This window comes from Athene cunicularia (assembly GCF_003259725.1).
Source record: "Athene cunicularia isolate RWA chromosome 13 unlocalized genomic scaffold, athCun1 chr13_part1, whole genome shotgun sequence".
Classification (NCBI taxonomy): Eukaryota; Metazoa; Chordata; class Aves; order Strigiformes; family Strigidae; genus Athene; species Athene cunicularia.
In genome coordinates this window covers 5365498-5385292 of record NW_020799117.1, presented here as the reverse complement: position 1 = coordinate 5385292, position 19795 = coordinate 5365498, and the positions used below count along the sequence as shown (strand labels likewise).

Sequence of the window (19795 nt, the reverse complement as noted above, 5' to 3'; positions counted from 1 at the left end):
ATGGTGAAGAGGCAGAAAAGCAGACACAACAGGATACAGAAAAGGGCAGAGAGAGAGATCAAAAACTAAGGCATATCTGCTGAGTGCTTGTGACTGAGCAGCAGCAGGCTGAGGCGTAGCAGCAGGCAGTGTCAGCGTGTGGCCCTGTGCTTTCCTACGTGGGAGGTCGGTGCCGGCTCAGCAGGCTGCGGGGTGCAGGTCTTGCTCTTCCAGCAGAGAGGGGCTAAGCTCAGGAGGGAGAGCTGGAGTCCTGGGAGAAGTTCTGTAGCTGCTCTGGGGAGTAGAGGTTGGCTCTAGGATTCTTCCCTTCTGTCATCTCTTTCCCATCCATCCTCCCTTGCACCAAGTAAAATCAAATTTAGAAGCAAATAGTGAAGTCACAGAGGGGTCCCTCGCTCTGGATGATGCTTTTGCTGACCTGGGAGTGAGCATGCACTGTCCTTTTCCCAGTCCACATCCTATAATGCTGCCTCTAGCTGAGAGTGGAGCAGCTTCTAGGGGGGATGTCGGAGGTAGCTGGAGATGCTTTAAAGCTCTCAAGGCAAAATCTGTCTTTCCCCTGCACCAGTAAAAGAACAAAACAATTTTATGCAGCAGAAGAAACATTTAAAGCTGATTGTAAGCCACAAAATTGAGATGGAGCTTAGAATGCAACCCAAAGAACCCAGAGAACTGAAATACGAGGAGCTTGGAACAAGGCTCTCGAGTTAGCCTGGCCTCCTTTTCAAATGTGCTGAGGACTCTGCATCTCTAGTGAAGTCGATGAGTACTCAGGATCTTTTTGAAACATTTATTTAGTACCTATGTATAGATCTAGAACTGACTAACTTCAGGCTCCAAAAATAGTGCAGGTGTCTGCCTTCTCCCTCTTCCTCATTTCTCTTTTCCTTGCTCTTTAATCTCTTCTTCAGCTCTCATGTTCTCTGTTCCCTCCAACTCCCTTCATTTTTCCATCCTCCTCCATCTGACTTCTGCTCCTGCTTCTACCCTGTCACTCACTCTGCTGCTTCTGTCCCGTGGGAGCCACAGAGCAATTCTGAAGGTCCAGTCTGAGCAAGCCACAGGTGGCACCCCTTTTCATCTCCCTCTCTCACCCTAAATTCTCCCTCCCTCATTCTCAGGAGGACAGAGGTTAAAACAAACAGCTCAGGAACCTGGCTGAATTCAAGTCCCAAGTATCTTGCCTCTTCTACGTGGGACTGACCAGGGATGGCAGCAAAAAGGGAATCCTCACAGACACTACTGATTGGGGTGGGAGCCCAAAGTAGCTACTATCACTTTCTGCCCCAAAAGTATAAATCAAAATGTCCCATTTTCCTGTGTGTTTTCCAGCACAGGCATGATCTGCAAATGCCAACAATAAAAGAGGTTATAGTGAAGGGATCATGTTAATTTTGTCAACAGGAAGCTCTCATTAGTGGCTTGTGTTTTTCAAATCAACCAGAAGACAGATGTGGCTGTGAATCTGATGGATCTTGTCCCTGACATGAGTTTCTCTCTGTTGTAGGAAGGCATGCCCCAAACGCTGAGTTCTACCAGCATGTTTACCCCATGTGGCTTCAGCCCTCATCTACATACTTCAAAAGAAGATGAACAAGGAGGACTGATCTTCCAGGATGGAAACCTTACCTCAGCATCTCTGGATGCTCTAATCCAGCATCTGATACCTACCACTGATTACTACCCTGAAGTAAGCAATTCACAGTATAATAAACATTAATTTTGATGAATTGGGGCAGCGCTTTACACAAAAGTGAAAATGTGTTAAATTTTGAATTAAGAGGGCTAATTTAAAAGCTGCATACAATTAAAGCTTGGCAAATTGACGCATTGTTTTAAATGCTGTTTCACTGCTCTATAATCGTTCCCATGAAAAAGCAGATCTGAAACTTGATACTGGCTTTAAATAAGAGAATGGTATTGGGGGAGGAGAAGCTGTGGTGGTGATGAATTAGTGATATAGAAGTTGGAGCACTTCAAAAATAGCAGTGCATCCCAGAGAGGTTGAGATGAAGACTGAAACAAAAAACTTCAAGTCTGAACTAGCAGTAAATTATCTGAATTTCAGTAGCTGCTGAAGTCATCCAGGTTTTTCTGCATGTGCAAAGCATTCCCTCAGTGACAACAGAGACGCTTCTTCTGATGGGTTCATCCTTTACCTGGGCTTATGTTCACACCAGCTTTGCAGTCACTGGACAGCACAGTCCAGATCCTAATCCTTGCTCCATCAGTGAATGTGCAGCGTTTCTTCACCGCAGTGTGAGGACCTAAACTGGAAGCAGATTTATGGTTCTGCAAGCCATTTGACTTCACTGGATTTTGCACATCCTGGTGGAATTCAGGACGAGCTTTACTGGAAGACTTTTAAGTGTTAATTTATCTCTATGGAAAGGCTTGTGTTTCAAAGCACAGAGAAGCATTGACTTCTGGGCAGTTCAGAAAACTACAGAAGTTATCAATGCAGAACAGACAGCATGTTTTAAATTACCTGCAGCTCAGTTTCTGATCAGCTAAAAATAAGTAATAAAGAAGCACATCAATTATAAATAAAGAACAGAAAGGCAATAAAAATAAGTAATGGACAGATAAGGCTGTGAGATTTGCATCAAGCAATGTGTGATATGTAATATTATACCTGCTGCTCAGGAGCATGGCTAGGTCTGGGGGAAAGAAGATAATTCAGGCACCGTGAGGTCAGGATGCAAACAACTGAGGATTCATGCAAATATTTTAAATTTGCTGCTAGAATACTTTAAATAATCCAGGGATTTATCCAACAGGCCTGCTTTCCATAGCTTCACAGATGCGAGACTGCATATGATATGGCTTGGATGATGGAAATGAATTCTGGGGAGTTAGTAGAATAAATGAAATATTCCTTAAAACAGTCTGGGTGAGACCTGCAGAGCTATAGCAGGATGTGACTAATCTGGAAGCATCTGCGGCTCACAACTCGGTACAACACAGAGATGCCTGAGTGTCTACACGTTTAGCTTTTGCTGGCCTCCATGCAGCCCTGGTGGTGCTGTCTTCTGTACCTGTAGCATGACCTACACGCTGGCTTCACTGGATGTTTGCACAGGGTTTGAGCAACTGAAGGCTGGATGTGGATGCTGTGGAGGAAGGAGATGCTGCTGCCTCCTGCACCCACTGTAACCAGTTTCATTTCCAGGGTCAGGAATCCTTATGTCTTTTAGCTAAAGGTCTGTTGCAGTGAAAGTGTAAAAACTGTGGAGTTCAAGGCTTTTATGGCTAATATTACCCACTGTGCAGCTGCTTACAGCAGGTTTGCTTGTCTTTCTCCTACAGAAAGCCTATATCTTTACATTCCTGCTGAGTTCCAGACTCTTCATCGAACCCCATGAGCTTTTGTCCCGAGTTTGTCACAAGTGCATTGAGCAGCAGCGGCTGGACGACCCCGTGCTGGACAAGGTTAGTTTATCTTTACAGCAGAAAAGTGTGAGAAATTTTCAATGGGCAGAGAATTCTGGGGCTCTGGTGTGTGTCCTTTGCCTCCGCTTGGAATGAATGAAACTTTCTTACAAAGGATGATGGTTGCCGCTGCGATCCTGACATTGAGGTATCCTAGTATCTATGTCCAAGAGCAGTGCCCCAGGCACTAGTCACTTCAAATCTTCTTCTAATTTTCCCTTTCCCCTGCCTCAGTATTCCCAGGTGACTTTCCTTTTTTACTTCTTTAAGGCTCTCATGAAGCCTGTGGGATGCAAGGACATAGGACATAAACCTCACACACTGTCAACTGCAGATGTCAACACACCATTCTCTTTCCTATTTTTACTAAATGCGTCTGCCCTTTTGCTTTCTTGCTTTTGGTACTGTAATATTTCCTCTTGGCCTTACCTGTCACTTTGAACGCTACGTAACAGCATGCAGCCACCCACTAACCTCCTGCCGCTGGCGCTGACGGATGGGCTGCACGGCCGTGCTGCAGAGCCGCGCGCTCTGGCACACCAGGAAGGAGTTGAAGCAGGAGTGAGGCTGTGACAAGCTAACAGAATGAGAAAATCCAAGCTGTTACTGCGTCGGCACTCCTCCTGTTTTGCCCTAGGGACCGTGCAGACTGATAGTGTGTAACAACACATGTGCATCCTCTGGCAGACCCAGAGACACTGTGGTGGAGATGGATCCCACTGGATCCTATTCTGTGCTGGATTCCACCCAAGCTCTGCACGGTGCATTGATGAAGACCTGTCTAGTAGATTACCTGGAGATGTATCTTGAGTGCCCTGGAGGGGAGGAGAACGTGCTTTAGTTGCAGCTTTCAAAAAAACCCCAAATTCTGAAATGATTCTCAAGATCAGCCTTTCCAGCTTCAAAACACTGTTTTTGGCATCAATTACTGATCAGCCAGGCTGCATAGAAATCTCATCCTTGCGTTGTCCCTACAGTCAGATTACAGAAATACCTGTAGGAGGTGCACCATGCTAAAAAATTTTTCCAAGGTGTAATGAGTTCTGTTCTTCGATGCAATGGCAGATGCAAATTTAGGAGGATTAAGATGTAAGCACTGCCAAGTGTCACTGCTCATTAAAGTCTGCAAGAAATGAGAAACATTATCTTACAATGAAGAACTCCCAGTCACCTGAAGTGAATCTGTATTTTGGACTGGCCTGTAGTAACAGAGATTTGGTGGGACGCAGCTGATTTTGTGTTTCTGAAAATGAGGCTGACTGAAACTGCACACAAGCGACCTCCCATCCCCTGGGTCCTGTGACTTGCACAAAGTCCTCTCCTTCAAATCGTAATAGCAGTTTACACAGCTGGAGCAAATGTCTCCCCAGACCTTTGTAGTTTCAAATAAAGCTTTCCCTTTAGCAGCCACCTGCTGGTCTTTGAGCATGAGCTTAATGCTAGCTGACAGCAGTTATTTTTAGAGATGTGGTTCATTGAAACCTGTTGTTGGTGGAAAACTGAAATATGCATTTTAACCACCTTGGTTGAAAAGCAGAGAGCTGTGGAGCTCAAGAGTATAATTTTTCCTGATTACAGGGTACACGTTAGCTACGGTACGTAGGATGCAGAAGAAGGCTATTTGTTTTGGTCTGTGTTTTCTGTAAATAAAAATGCAGTTTGTTGTTTAACGCAATTTCCTTTTCACATGTTCTTGGATGATGGAGGATGAAAGCTTTGGAAGCAGCTGCACTGGACATCTTTTGAGATAACACTAATGCACCAATGGTGCCTTTCCCCACATTTCCCTCCTTGCCCCATATCTTCCTGACCATTCCCCACTGCTGCATCCTCAGATTAATCTACACCAAAAGTAAAGTGGGCATCAGCTGTGTGTTATATGAGTGGGTGTCCTTGTCCTATCATGACCTTGAGCTCATGTGGGAAGAGAGCAACATTATCAGTAGCCCAGGTAAAGTTACTATAGTGCTGGTGTTTTGTCCATCTTTTCTTCCTCATGTTACATCTACCACTGGTCACTTAGCAGTTTTCTCATACAGCTAGAAAGCAGAGAAGCCAAAAAAACAAAGCCTCTTTGTTGGTCAAGAAATGCATTCCAATCAGTTTTTCAGGGATGGATGAAAACGTAGGAGGGTTGTAAGGGAAGAACATATGGTTCAAATCAGCAAAAAGGCCAGATGTTTTCAAAAAAGGTATAAAGGTTGCACCAACAAAATGTCCATCCAACCATAAACTGGCCAATTGCATGTGCATAATACTTGAATCTGCATGTAAAACAGGCAGTTGTGCATGCATCGAAGTTCTGGTATATTTTGCATGCCAAAAGGTATCATTTGTGCACCACACTATTTGTTTGCATGTGTGCAGATTTTACAGGTACAACCCTAAATGCCTTCTTTGAAAATCTGGCCCCCTCTTCAGTGACACACATATTTCCTGGGAGAATTTAATGAGTAAACACATTTCAATCTCTATCCATCATTCTGGTTTCCATTTCAGGCTCGGATCAGAAAATTTGGACCCAAAATCTTACAGTTGCTGACAGAGTGGACAGAGACATTCCCGTATGACTTTCAGGAAGAGCGGATGATTGGCCATCTGAAAGACATGATTCACAGGATAGCCCCGTGTGATGAGGTGAGGATGTCTGACCTGGGATGTTGTGTGAAGATGTTAAGTTCATTTTCCCACTTGGTTCCTCCTTTTCCCACATTCTGTTCCATGCCTTTTTATGGATACTCTGACAGGTTTGTTCTCCTCTAGTGGTTAAAATCTGTAGTATCTTCCCTGATGGCAGGGGGACACATCTGAGTGATCAGTGGGATTTATCTACTGCATATCAAATTGTAAGATAATAACATTCCCATTTTACAGACAGAAGATCTGAAGGTGTAACACAGATTGTTTATGGTGGTCACAATTCAAATAGCAACAGATCTGTGATCTCCCAAGTTATAGTCTAGCAGGGGAGTGAAGTATCATGACCTGAGAGCAACCATCCTGGCCAAGCAGTGGCTCAAGGTGTGCTCCAGGCTGTTTAGTGAATGAGCAGTGGAGCATGCAGGCAGTCATCAAGCATTGGGGAGCTAAAAAAGATCCATCAGTTGCCTGAAGGTACCTGATGATGGCTTCTTTTCTCTAAGGACATTCACCGTCCTTTTTTATCTCACCTCCATTTGTTTATGCCCTTCCTCACCTGTGCCAAAATCTAATTTTCCATTCCTTACTTTACATGGCTTCAATATGCTAATTTTTTTAAAAATAATCTTTGTATCTTTTTCATCGTGAATCTAACAAGGATTTGGCTTGCTCCTTCCTGTCCTGTGTAAAAAATTTCACAGGCATTATGCTTGAGCTGGTTGCTACTGTAAAGCAGGGACCCAGTCAGGAGGGGAGCAGGACAGAGCAGCAAACCCTGATCACCGTTTGACTAATGCCACTGGAATCCCGGTCAAAGTTCACAGGATCTGTGGGCTGCGATGGCTCCTATTGAATCCAGCCTGTTTGGCTGATACGGTGACATAGCAAGGGATGGTCCTTACATTTAAAGAAAATACAAATACTTATGGACAGGTAGGCTCTCTGGGAGCAGGAAATTGGCAGAAGACAGTGTGGCGGGCTGGGCAGAAGCTCAGGCTAGATGGCTCTATGGTCTTGGTGTTCATATGCATGAGCCATGGGTGTGGCAGAGTTCGACACAGTGAATGGAGTCTCTCAGACCTGCTTGCAAATTCAGGTGGGTGAACCCCAGAAATTAATTCAGAAACATGAAAAAATACCACAAAGTCCATGAAAATAATAAGGATAAGAGCAAATAGTACATAGAGAGTCTCTAATTACTTCTAGGTTAACCATGGGATGTGGAAGAATTCAGTTCCGTTGGCTACATTCAGGCCACAGATGGGTGCACTTCAGTGGAACAACCAGCACATGCCTGTGAGGCTGAGAAAGAGGGGGGTGGAGAGGAGAGGGAAGGAATCAGCAGAGTTGCAGCACAATGGGAATGAAATTGGACCCTCCTACCCACATGAAACACAAGAGAAATGGAAACAGCTGCTCTTGGGCTGGGCTGGCATGATGGCTGGCACTTTTGGGGTATCTTCAGGCTGTAATGGATCAGCTGGCTGGGCTGGCCAGTGCGTGGGAGAGAAGGGGTGGGATGGGGACACTTTGATGGAGGTGAAGGGAGCACAAAGGACTATCAGAAGGAACCAAGGTGGCCTCGATTCCATTGGCTGGGGCAGTAAAACTTCTTCCTCAAGGGGAAGAGGCAATGAACTTGCTCCTGCCAACCACCAAGAAAGGTGCCCTGCAGCCCTTCGGCATCTGACGTGAGAGAAACCCGTACAGATCCACCAAAAAGAAGGAACCAGCCGAAAGGGCAGAGAAGAGGGGCTTTGTGGGTGCCCTTGAAAAGCAGTGACTGTCCTGGTGAAGAGTCACAAATGCTAAAAATCAACATTTTGCATACAAACGATAGTTTATTTGCCTAACCTGAGCAAGTGCTGCACACCTTTGCTCTGGAGCATGCATAGCTGTGTCTCAATTCTTACAGGTGCCCTGGGGGGCCTCAGACTAGATTAGGTTCAAATCATTGTTTTTCAAATATTACTAGGCACTGTATTCTGGTTTTGGACAGTCACTTATGCCTGAAAAAAATCAATACAGTAATTTAAGAAGCAGCTCATATCCTACAAATGCAAATTTGCTTTTTAAAGGGACAGCACAAAAGAGCGGTGATGCCTGTTAGTTGTTTGGAAGAAAGTTGTTCCCGTTGTGAATCATAGAAATTAAAGATTGAAAGATTTGTGAGGTCATCTAGTCCATGTAGGTCAATGCAGGATTTTCCCCTGCAGTGTATGCTCGTGTCCTTGTAGAGTCCACTTTCCAAAGGCTCTGTGATGTGCTTATAAAGGTGTCCATGCTGAGAAGCATTTCTTAGTAAGTGCTGTGATTTGCATTTAGAGTTGGAAATTTTAATTAAAATTTGAATTCCTAAGCCACCTGCTGAGGCCTGCTGTCTTCAGAGGAACTTTCCCAGTTAAAAACAAAACATTTTCTTTAAATATTGAACAGTAGTATGCTTCTTTTGACTGTTAAAGTGGCAATGAAGTGAAGTTGGTTGATAGAGTCCAGCGTGCAGCCCCTGTACAATGGGGGGTCACTTCATGGCAGGATAATTACCAGCATGTTGAAGGTAATGAATGATGCTGTCTTCGCTTAGTGAATATAGACAGGAAATGCTTTTAAAAGGGCAAAAGCAGGAATTTATTTTTTTTTTAATTTCTCCCCCAACATACACAGAAAAGCTTTCTAGGCAAGGGTGTACCCAACTGATTTTCAGTGAGTCTCTTCAAGCGCTCCAATTTCTGAATAATTTTTTTTGTGTCCATTAAGTGCGTCTCTTATTTCATTCTTCATTAGGTGGTTGGCTTACTGAGTCTTTGTTTACTGCTGTCTGTATTTTTGTGCCATATTCACTACAAACCTAGGTGAACCTAGATCTCGTGATAAGGATTTATTAAAAGATTGGCTAATATGCATGTCTTCCAAGCAATTTTCTGCTGCTTTTTGGCTTTTCGTCTGAACAGTGAAGAATTTGGTACTGCACAGATATGGCTGGTCCAAGGATTTCTCATCCAAACTCCTTTTTTGAAAGAGAACTGGGTTTTCAGCTAAATTTTTTTTAGCTAAATGTTTTATGCTTTCAGTAGAAAGCTTGGATATTAGTGCTGTGCCTGCCCTCCAGCCCCCCAAAATTAATACCCCTGTTTACAAAATATGTTCACAAAATACCAAATATGTTGCTGTTTGAGTTTCCACTAAAAAAATAACATTCTATCCATAGCACTTCATAAGCTATGCTGAGGTTTGCAAACACACCTGGATATAAACCAGAGAAATATTTAGATGGCGGTCAGTGGTTTGGGTTCATGACAGTCTTTATAAATCAAAAGTGTGACCATCTGTTTGAATGAGGATTTACATGAAGAAGGCCAGTAGTGTCTCTTACTTGGAGCTAGTATACATCAGGAACAGATGAAAACCAAAAGAATGTGGTTTTTTATTTTCTAAAATTATTTTTTTTTTTACATCTTCCTTACTCAGTTTTCAATCCTCCTGTGTGATTTGCTTCCAAATAAAACATGTCATTCTCCAAGACAAGTCACTCCTGCCTTCTAGGTACTTCTTTCATTTCAGACTTATCAGCTCCATTTTGCAAAAAAGTCTGACTTCCAGCTCTGCCCAAGAGCATCTTTCTAGAGTGAAATAAGAGGTTCCTCAGCAATGTGAAATCTTCTGTTAGAAAACCTGTATGAAAGATACAAAGTGTTGCAGCAAATGTTGAAGCACTTGGGATGTTCTAAAGGTTTCCAGCCTCAGACTGTAATGGAAGCAGTGTAGACATAAACATGTTACCCTTCACTGTGCAGTAGTAGTAGATGCTATTCCAGTGTGCAGATGGGACCCTGTGTAGGTGAGAAGAGCACTGACTCTGGCTTCTGGTATCTTGAACACCTAAAATATGAGCGCTGTCAGCGCTTTATGCTGAAGGCTGTATACAGTCTAGAAAAGTCTGAAGCAGACGAAGGCTGGATCTAAACCATGGGATTCAGGAGTACTTCCCAAGACTTCACTTGGGTTGTGTCCAGCTTGGGATGTGACACAGGTGTGGTTGGCCTTCATGGGAAGGCACAATCCAGCCAAGTCCCTGCTGCGATGAGGAGGACTGCATGGAGGGTGCCAGGGTACACATCTGCTGCACAGTACAGATGTAACAGAAGAGGGCTCCTTGCCAGCTCTGGTTTCACACTGACAGATTACAAACTGATGTTACTGGCAACCTGACATTACTAAATTCTGTTTGGATGGGGAGTGAGGAGTTATTCCACTTGTGAGCAGCCGGAGGATCTCTCCACTGTGTGTCTTTGTGCTGGAAGAGGAGCTGGTAGTAGGCCAGCCTGCAAACTCTTTTCCCAAGTGACTGTTGAAGGCATTTCTTTCTGCCCGTTCTCCATGGCCAGCAGCTCCACTTATTGTCTGTAAAGAGCTGCTTCAGCTCTGAGAACAACCTGACCAACTTAGTAATGATCATCCTGCTGAGCACATGGCTGTGCTTGGAATATGATATGAATTTCCTTCAGCAGTAATTAACATTTTGGATATGAAATACTCAAACACAGTGCTCAGACCACTCCAACTGGGTAGCAAGTAGCAGCATGCTTCTCCTTTCAGCTCAAAAGGATGGAGAGTGTAGTGTTAGAAACATTTCTCATTCCTAATAAGTAAGAGTTGTCTAGGCACCACTAACAGGTAGAGTTCTCAGCCAACACATAGCTGACATAAAGGATAGGTACCGAATGCTGCTGTGCTCCAGAAAGCTGCAGTAACTCATGCTGTAGCATTACCTCTCCTCTGATCCTGATGTTGGCAGGAATATGGGAGTATCAGTGCCAGCCCAACCCACCAGTCCTGCCTGCCTCTTGACTGCAGTCTGTTTCTGTGGTCCAGAGCACAGAACTGTAATTAAGCCAACTGGTTATTCTGAAATAGGCTTGTTGAAAATAAAATGGTAACCTGTTGCTGGCTTAGGAGTATTTTGCAGAAGGGAAAATTCAGCATAAAAACACTCCTTTGTCAAGTTTTGTGGGTGGTTTATGTTTCTTTCTCTCCCTGTCTTTCCAGGCCTACTGGAAGAAGATGAATCAGCTTTTGCAAACCCTGAATCAGAAGCTTGCAACCCTCAGCCATGGGCAAGAAGGGATTGTCAAGATCAGTGCTGCCGTCTCTGATAAGCTGGTTGCCTTTAAAAGTAAACCTCCATCAATTCAGAGAGAAATCCTGAGTGTCTGCAGTGACCCTTACACTCTGGCTCAGCAGCTGACACATGTGGAGCTGGTAAGTGGGAATGGTTCCCAACTTCTGCAGTCAGAGATATTATTTTAAGCCATCAGCTGCTAAGTATTCCAGACATAACCAGAAATTGTCTGCACTGCTGCAGCACATCCCGTGCTGTATCAGCACTGCAGCAGGAGGCAGGGTTTGACAGGTTAAGAGATGCTTGGGGACCAAGCTGTATATCAGAGTGTTCTTGTGCATCTTGGGGTGGGTCACTTCACTTTTTCAGCTTGCTTATTTGTGAAATGCAAGGCCCACAAAAGTCAAGGGGTTCTCACTTCTGTAAGGTGCTCTGAGCTCCACAGCCTGAAGGTGCTATTGAAATGGCTGGTCAATAGCTCTTTTATTAATTTGGAAGAAATTTTAACAGTTCAGATGCATTCCTACAGATACATAAAGTGTCTGAGCTGCCTGATGTGTTTTTCATTCTTTCCTTTGGGACTTTGTGCATGGACATAGAAGGGTGTGGGAATACCACCCACACAAAGTCCTGCTTTTTCCCTTGTTGGGCTGCAGTCCGCTTTCAAACAAGCTTTTGACGGTAATCGCGCCAATTGCAGCACCAAGATGCTGGGCAGACTGTTGTGCTGCATACCCTTCTCCCAGGTTCAGGTCCTCCACATAGACCTCCTGGATGTTCACAGAAAAACAAAACATTACTGCCATCTGCAGATTTCTTGATGCTGTAATGATTCCCTGCTGCCTGTCCTCCTGTAGTCTTCATCCTTGAGAGGAAGGCTGGAAAAACCAACTATGAAATGCACTGTGGATTGGAGTGAGTATCATGGTATTAGCCTTGGGAATTCTGAAGGTAGTTGATATTCTCTTTGTCAAGAAGTGGAATAGCTCAGAAACCCCAAATTTAGGATCATCATCTCACCTTGGTTAGTTTTCAGAACATGCAAATTTGTCTCTCTTTGCTTTATATAGCTTAAGCCGGAGAGAAGTCCTTTTGCCTGGAGTTCTTCTCTTGCTTTTCTTTTCCTCTGCAGTACAACTGTCTTCCAAGGGGAGATTCCCTGTAACCAGGGCACTACTGCACTTACAAAACTGATGCAGCCAGAGGTTTTCATTCCACTTCACTGTAATTGGTGGTCTCTACCTTCTCTTTCACTTACTGCATCCAGTATGCAACTACTCTGCACTAAAAGTGTCTGATGCTTATTTGTTAGTAAGAATTATTTGCTACTTGTTTAATAACAGTTATTTGTTAGTAAGAGTCCTGTACAGTTATCAGTGGCAAGGTGAGAAGCCAAGAGAAATAGCATGGGAGTAGCCATAAAATTTTCACTTAAGCAAAACTACCATTGATTTTATTGTTGCTTGAATGTCCTAACTTTGGGTGTAGGAATTCCAGAATACCTCTTCTGAAATACTTTTGTGACCTGCAACCTACTGAAAATATTTTTTTTTTCTAATGAGCGTGTTTAAGGGAATTGAAAAGCCTGTTAAGAAGGCCAGTGGTATGGCTGGAACTGCCAGGTTTGTTCAGGACCTGGTGGAGATGGCTTGTCTTTTACTGAGAGAGATCTGAATGCTTTATTTATTGTTGTTTTGGTGAATGCCTGGGACACTCTACAGTGTAAGCAATGCCTTTAATGCAAGCACATGTATCTTCAGTGCCTCCCTTCCCCAGCGGCACAGAGCCACCACCCCACAGCATCACCCAGGCTTCAGTGGGTAGGGACACAGGGTCAGGGCACTGTGTGTGCAGATGAGCAATGGATGGCTGTGGTTGCCAGATCACAGCATTTAACAGCTGGCAAACAAGGCTGTTGAGTAATGCTGGACCACAGCAGGTCTGTGGCAGCGCCAAGCACAGAACTGAGGTCTGCTGGCTCCCAGATGGGGCCTTGTGCATCCAGCGCCTTTCTTTCTGCACAGTGGAGAGGGCTCTTACTGTGGTTTGTCAGTAATGACACATTTTATTCTCATTTTCTTCTTTCTGCCGAAATAATTCTAATTGTTCTTATGAATTTTAATGTCTGGTGCTAGTTGGCTATCTACCAGCTCAGTAACGCCATTCAGAGCTGACAGATAATGGGGATATCTTACCAAGAGAAACAGAAGAGATTCTGGGGTGCTTTCTTATTTCTTCCTCTCTCTCTTTTTTTCCCCCTACTCTAATAGGAAAGGCTAAGTCACATTGGACCTGAGGAGTTTGTGCAGGCCTTTGTACACAAAGACCCTCTGGATGGCACCAAGGTATGATTTGTCCACATGCAAAGTGTCTCCTGCAATCTGTTTGTTCTAGATGAACTGATGTGATGAGATCCATAAGAGCAGGGCCTGGGGCACGTGCTGACTGTGGCCAGGCCAACTGATGACCTGTATGGTTACAGGAAGGATGGAACCTGTTGGTAGAGCTTGCACTGGCAGGTCATTGCCATTCCTTCCTGGTGAGAGTATGTCCTGGTCTGAGACTGGCCAGCACCCTGATGTTCTGCTTCCTGGCTTGTTCCTCCTAACCTGCTTTGACCAGGGCAGATGGCTCGTGGCTGTAACACAACCAGGGAATGTCTGTTCCCAGCACTGAAGGCGTAAGGACTCTGGATGTGATGTAATGCCCGTAGTGTGTGCCCAGACACCACAGTAATGAGTCAGTGCGTCATGAATCAACATACTCTTCCCTCTCTACACAATAGCTTTTAACCCAAAGCACCACAGGGAATGGAGTGCCTGATCAGGGCTTCATCCAAAGTCCATGGAAGCCAGTTGGAGTCTTTCCACTGATTCCAGTGGGGTTTGAAGCAGCATTTCAGTGAGTGCCTCAGTAAGGAAAGAGACTTCCTGGCTGGAGAGACATAGTCAGAGATTTCACATACTCTCAGAAACAAAGAGGATGGAAAATTCTTCCCCAGAACTGCATATGAGATCATACATCAGTGGCAGAATTTCATCATTGGATGCTGAACATAACAGAAGACCTCTGTTTACAGTGCTGCCCAGAGAGCACCAGAATAGCCTGTAATGGTGAAAAGATGGATGGATGGATGGATGGATGGATGGATGGATGGATGGATACAAAGGGCAACTTTGTGCTCTTTCCTTTTGTTATTGGAGTTGTGGAGATTCTGCAGTTGGTTTCAGGAAGAGGGAAGTGGACAGAGCTGCTGTTTCAAGTAGCAAAGATGTTTCTGAAATATGAAATATCAAACCAGCCACAGTGAGATTTCAGCAACCTGCTGCAAACACGAGGGACAAGACTGAAAATAAACAGTCATCATTATCTGTATCGAAGTAAAATGAAAGAGATCAAATGAGGGCACTAAATTTGAGTGAATTTGGGAAGAGTGGGAGGGAGGCAGCAGTGAGTGAAATCAAATTACATAAAGCCATGGAGGGAAAGGGATGCTAAGAGGAAGAAGGAAATGTTCAGTAATAAACTAATGTGCTCACAACGGCTGTAGCTGTGACTGGAATTGCAAATGCAGGGTCAGCACAGAATAGCACAAAGATGTGAAGAGAAACTGAGGTTACCAAGTAAACATGAGGAAACATCAGTGAAGGTGGATGGAAAGGATTAAAATGAGAGGCAGAGAGCCTGAAAATAATGGTGGGATGGGAAATCCGAGCAAATCATCTTGACAGACTATGACGAGCTATTTGACAGTTATGCATGTTCTTCAAATGCAAATCTGAACACGGCAGTGCTGCCCAGTAACAGTTCTGTGACTTCAATGAAGTGCATAATAACAGAGAAAATAAGAGGTGCAAAGCAGGAATGCACCACTGCAGTGCCTTTTAAATTCATGGCAATGTCTTCCCCTGGGATGATCTACTTAGTTAAAGCAAAACTGCTGTAACATTTTCACACAAGACATGGCACTAACAAATTATTGGGCTTCAAGTCAGCAAGACTGATGAAAGCAGAGGCAGTCTGGAACTTTTTTTCAGCCTTTGCCTGTGCTGAGCAGAGGTCCCAGCAATGATTTAGAAGAGCCTCCTCACCACGGTAAGGTATAGCCAAGGGATCGTGTGGGACCTGGCAAAACATTGTACGTAGCAGCACAAACCTTCCGTGGAGTGACGTATCATCCCCTGACCCATGGAGAGCACCCCTGTTAACCACAGGGAATTGGGTCTGGTCTGAATCCCCTCCAGCTGGAGATCATATTAAACATCTTTCTTGCACAAGGGCTTCAAAAGGCTTCATTTATGAATGTTTATCAAGTACTTTGAGTTGCAGATGGAAGATGCTAGGGAGGTGCTAAATATTGTTGCCGTTTATAAAGCTTAACCTTTAAAAAGCAGTCTGTTTCAACTTTTAACAGTTGCACATTTTTCACAAGTTTTGTGGTATTAGCTGTGGTTCTTATGCCCTGGCACAGGACAGCAGTGTTGAGATGGAAATACCATATTCAGAACAAAACCTAGCTCTCGTATTTTTTGCTATAACAAGGAACAAAAAATACTACAGAGTGCAAGACAAGCAACTGCTATGGGTAGACTGGGGTTGCTTTGGGTTTCCTTTATTTTGTTTGATACTTACAGGCTGCTTTCTGACATTTACTTTTGAGATGCTTTTAAAATATGCTTTTAAATTATTTTTTTTTATAGTTTTTGAGAATGGTCAGTGTTAGGTTAATGGTTGGACCAAATGATCTTCAAGGTCTTTTCCAACCTAGATGATTCTGTGATTCTGTGAAAATATATTTTTTAATTGTATATGTGGTCTACTCATAAAGTGGCTAGGAATTTCAAGCTTGTTAAGATGTGCTCTGTAGCATGGTACTGTGATTTCTGTTTCTAAACATGCCTGTATACAGAATCACATCACAGGTGAATATTTTCTTACTTTGAATTACCTTGGGAATCATGTTAAGCCCCATTTCTTAAGGGGTTTTAGTCACTTGTTTAACTTACATAATATGGGTAATCTCATTAACACTAATGGACCTGTATTTATGCATTGTGATTTTCTTCTTAGTGGCGTGTATTTATGGCAGCTCTGGGAAATGATCTTAATAAAACAAAAAATCAGTATTCTCTGATACCCTCTAGCGGATGCTAATGAATGTTCAAAGAAATCACGTGAACTCTAGAGAGCAGTGTGTCCTAGATGGACGGTGTAAGAATTCAGAGCTGGGGAAAGGACTTGAATTCTCATAATCCCAGGCAACATCTTCAGGCTTATGAAATGCCCTGTCACTGCTGAAGTCAGATTATCTGTTGATGTCAAAGGAACTGGAAGAGTTCAGCCAAGTATCTGCTCCCACAGCCTGTATTGGTTATGGGAATTTATGTTCAGTTTCCCATTAAAAAGTGAAAAATGTGCTTCTTGTACTGTCTCTTATCAGTGAAACATCTCTGGTATGTTAGTGACCTGTTCAAGGGACAGAGCTCGTCACTAGAGAGCCTATTATCCTGGAAACTCAGTAAGGGAAATATTTTTTTTCCATAAAGAAGCAACTAGAACTGTGGTTTCTCTTCCTTATCTCTGGATTGCTTCACTAAATTATGGTCTCTCCCCTCCAGAAAAGGGCTGTGGGTGATTGCATTTACTGAAGTGAAGGAAGTCCTGGAATCAACGGCACAAACTGAACATGCCACAGAAGACTGTGCTTGTGTTAGTTTTTCTGCATAGCCTTGTTGCTGTCTGAATCCTGCAATGCCCCAGCTGTTAATATCCCAGTGAAGAAGAGTCAGTGCAGACTGTGTTAGTGAACACTTGCTGCAGGCAAAATGGGGCTGTTTTCTGTAGCCTAGTGTGAGTTGTGCAGCGTGAGACACTCAGCTAGAGCCTGTGCACCTCCCAGCCACCCACCTACCCACTGACTTCGGAACGGGCCCTTCATGCACAGTCTTCCATGTGCATGAGAGATGTGTTACCTTAGTGTAGTATTTATCTTAGCAATCAGGCAGCTACTGAAACACAGTTACATATCTTTCTGTGCTCTTCTCTCCCCAGACTTGTTTCAGTGAACAGAAGAAGACGAGTAACCTTGAGGCCTATGTGAAATGGTTCAATAGACTCTGCTATCTGGTAGCAACAGAAATTTGCATGGTAAGTGAAAAGCAGGTGGCATGTTTTACCACGTGCCTGAAGTACCAGTTTGTACATTAATAAGCAAACCTGGGGATTTATTTCTTATGACCTAGCTAAGCATCTGATGGTAAGTTTTAGTAATATTGCACTTGCAGAACCAAGCTGATAAATGATAAACATATTACAAAACAGAGCTGGCAACACACGGGGGATACTCTGTTCTCTTGATGTAGTAGGAGCACAGTGTGGAATAATGAACCCTGCAGGGAAGAAGAGAGGAAAAAATGCCTTGAATTATCCTGTGAGATTTCTGCTGGAAAAGATTCTAGTGGAGCAGTATTTGTTATCTGTCATCCTAAAGCTCTGTTGTGCTTGTGAATTCCCATTCCATGGCTCTTTGTCCTCCTGCCCATTACTATAGCTGTTTTTTAACTTGGTAGTGGTTTTAGTTTATTTAACCTGGCCCCTATCAAAATGAAATTTATGTTTTCTACTTTGAAAAGGGTGTGGAAGGGAGGAATAGTAACAGTATAAAGAGCCCAGATAGCCTGTGACTCAGAAGCATTACCATTATTATCAAAGATGATCTTTGATAAAGGTGGGGTGATTCCAGTTCAATTAAAATGTGTATTTAAAATGCAAGCTTCCATTTGGCCTGGCCATATTGCTCAGAGGGCCAGAAGAGGGGAAGGGGATTAATGCAGTGAAACAAAGTCTTTCTGGGACAAAGACGCTGCAGTTATATGGGTGTGAAATCTTGCCCTTAGGAAAGTCTGTGCTGATGTGCCCGCTGACTTGAGGGAGGCCAGCAGGGAGTGGAGACACTGCTTCAGGGCTGTTTGGGCTGCCTGTTCAGTGCGAAGACATTAACTGAGGCAAGCCTGGGAATTGCCGTGAATTTCTTCTGTGTCACTGCAATGAAAGCTTTGATTTTAGAGACTGCCAGTCATCAGCATCCACTGGATTGCTGGAACAGAATTAGGGTCAGTGACTGATAGCAGATGGCCCAAGCTGTGCACGGACCCCTGCCGTATTAGGAACAAACACCTAAGATGCCCTCCAGTTCTGCATATGCTTATTACTGATATTTGTTTGTTTTAATTTGCAGCCTGCAAAAAAGAAACAGCGAGCACAAGTCATCGAATTCTTCATTGACGTTGCCCGAGAGTGCTTTAACATAGGGAATTTTAATTCGCTGATGGCAATCATTTGTAAGTACAGCTTCTGACCAGATCTTTCCATCAGCTGTCACAGATGAAAAAGGAAACCCAACTCTTATCCATGGTTCTCTTTTCTTCTTTCTCACTCATAGCTGGAATGAACATGAGTCCAGTTTCCAGGCTAAAGAAGACTTGGTCAAAAGTGAAAACAGCCAAATTTTTCATTCTTGAGGTAAAAAAAAAAAAAAAAGGTGCTGATACACTGCTTGAATTATATTCTGGATGGGTTTTGTTTGTGAATTTTCATATTGTTATCCAGGTATGAGATGTTTGCAGACATGTTTCACAGGCAGAGCGCCAGATTCTGACTGAAGTTTCCCAGGGGTAGTGAAGAAAGTGTGAAGCTGCTGATATGTAGAGGGGAATCAGAGTGCTGAAATAAATAGGAGGGAAAACCAAAAAAGATGAACCTATATGGAAGCCATGGTGCTTCCACTGATGCCAGTTTTATCTGGCCACAGATATGATGCTGAGTGTAAAGCTTCCAAGCTATACCTTGGATGTTAACAAGGTCCAAGGTGGTTTTTTGTGTTGAGGAGTCCAGAATTTGGCATATATAAAGTGTGCAGTCCTTATTCTTCACATAAAAGCTCAGTAAGCTGTTACTAGAAAAATCAAAGGTACAAACAGCAATGGTCTGCAGATCTCTCATTGTATCTTTAGTTCCTGGGTTTTTGTGTGTATGTGGATTTTTGAAGCAGTAAGCTAGGCTCTGTTCAGGGTTTGCTACAACTGAGGGTAGAGTTGTCTTCTGACAATGCAGGTCACTTTCTATCTAAGCAGCTTGTCTCTTTTGTGTATCTAGCACCAGATGGACCCTACTGGTAACTTCTATAACTACAGAACAGCATTGCGGGGGGCTGCTCACAGATCCCTCACTGCACACAGCAACAGGGAGAAGGTAGGTGTGACCACATCCCTTTATCTCCAAATGGATGGTGTGTGCTGCTGGGACTCAGTGGCTCAAAGGCTTGATGCAAATGCTCTCCTCCCTTCCATGGGTCACCAGGATGAGGCTGGAACACTGCTAAATGCAACTGGAAATGTAAATCTATGGCTGAAAGGAGTCTGAAATGGATCACAGGGCTTTTGTGGACTTGCTCTCAGACACTGGGGAGTTGGAGAGGGCAGGACACACAGCATGGAGGACTCGGTTGCAAGCATCTCTATATCCCAGGAAAATTCACATTGTTTAGAATTATAAACCTGATGGAACAGGTACTCCAGATTAAAACGACTTTTATTTTGGTAGGAA

The 19795-nt window shown here is 43.7% G+C and overlaps 1 protein-coding gene across 1 annotated transcript in view; it reads left to right on the top strand.

Moving 5' to 3' along the window:
- The first annotated feature begins 1510 nt into the window (after positions 1-1510).
- The window catches only part of RASGEF1C (RasGEF domain family member 1C), a 34811-nt gene continuing 16526 nt past the window's right edge, over positions 1511-19795 (top strand). The window contains exons 1-9 of the mRNA XM_026858135.1: positions 1511-1690; positions 3310-3432; positions 5932-6069; positions 11119-11331; positions 13462-13536; positions 17243-17338; positions 18429-18531; positions 18633-18712; positions 19346-19441. Of these exons, the coding sequence (XP_026713936.1) occupies positions 1514-1690; positions 3310-3432; positions 5932-6069; positions 11119-11331; positions 13462-13536; positions 17243-17338; positions 18429-18531; positions 18633-18712; positions 19346-19441 (1101 nt within the window). The 5' untranslated portion in view covers positions 1511-1513. The remainder of the gene's footprint in view (positions 1691-3309; positions 3433-5931; positions 6070-11118; positions 11332-13461; positions 13537-17242; positions 17339-18428; positions 18532-18632; positions 18713-19345; positions 19442-19795) is intronic.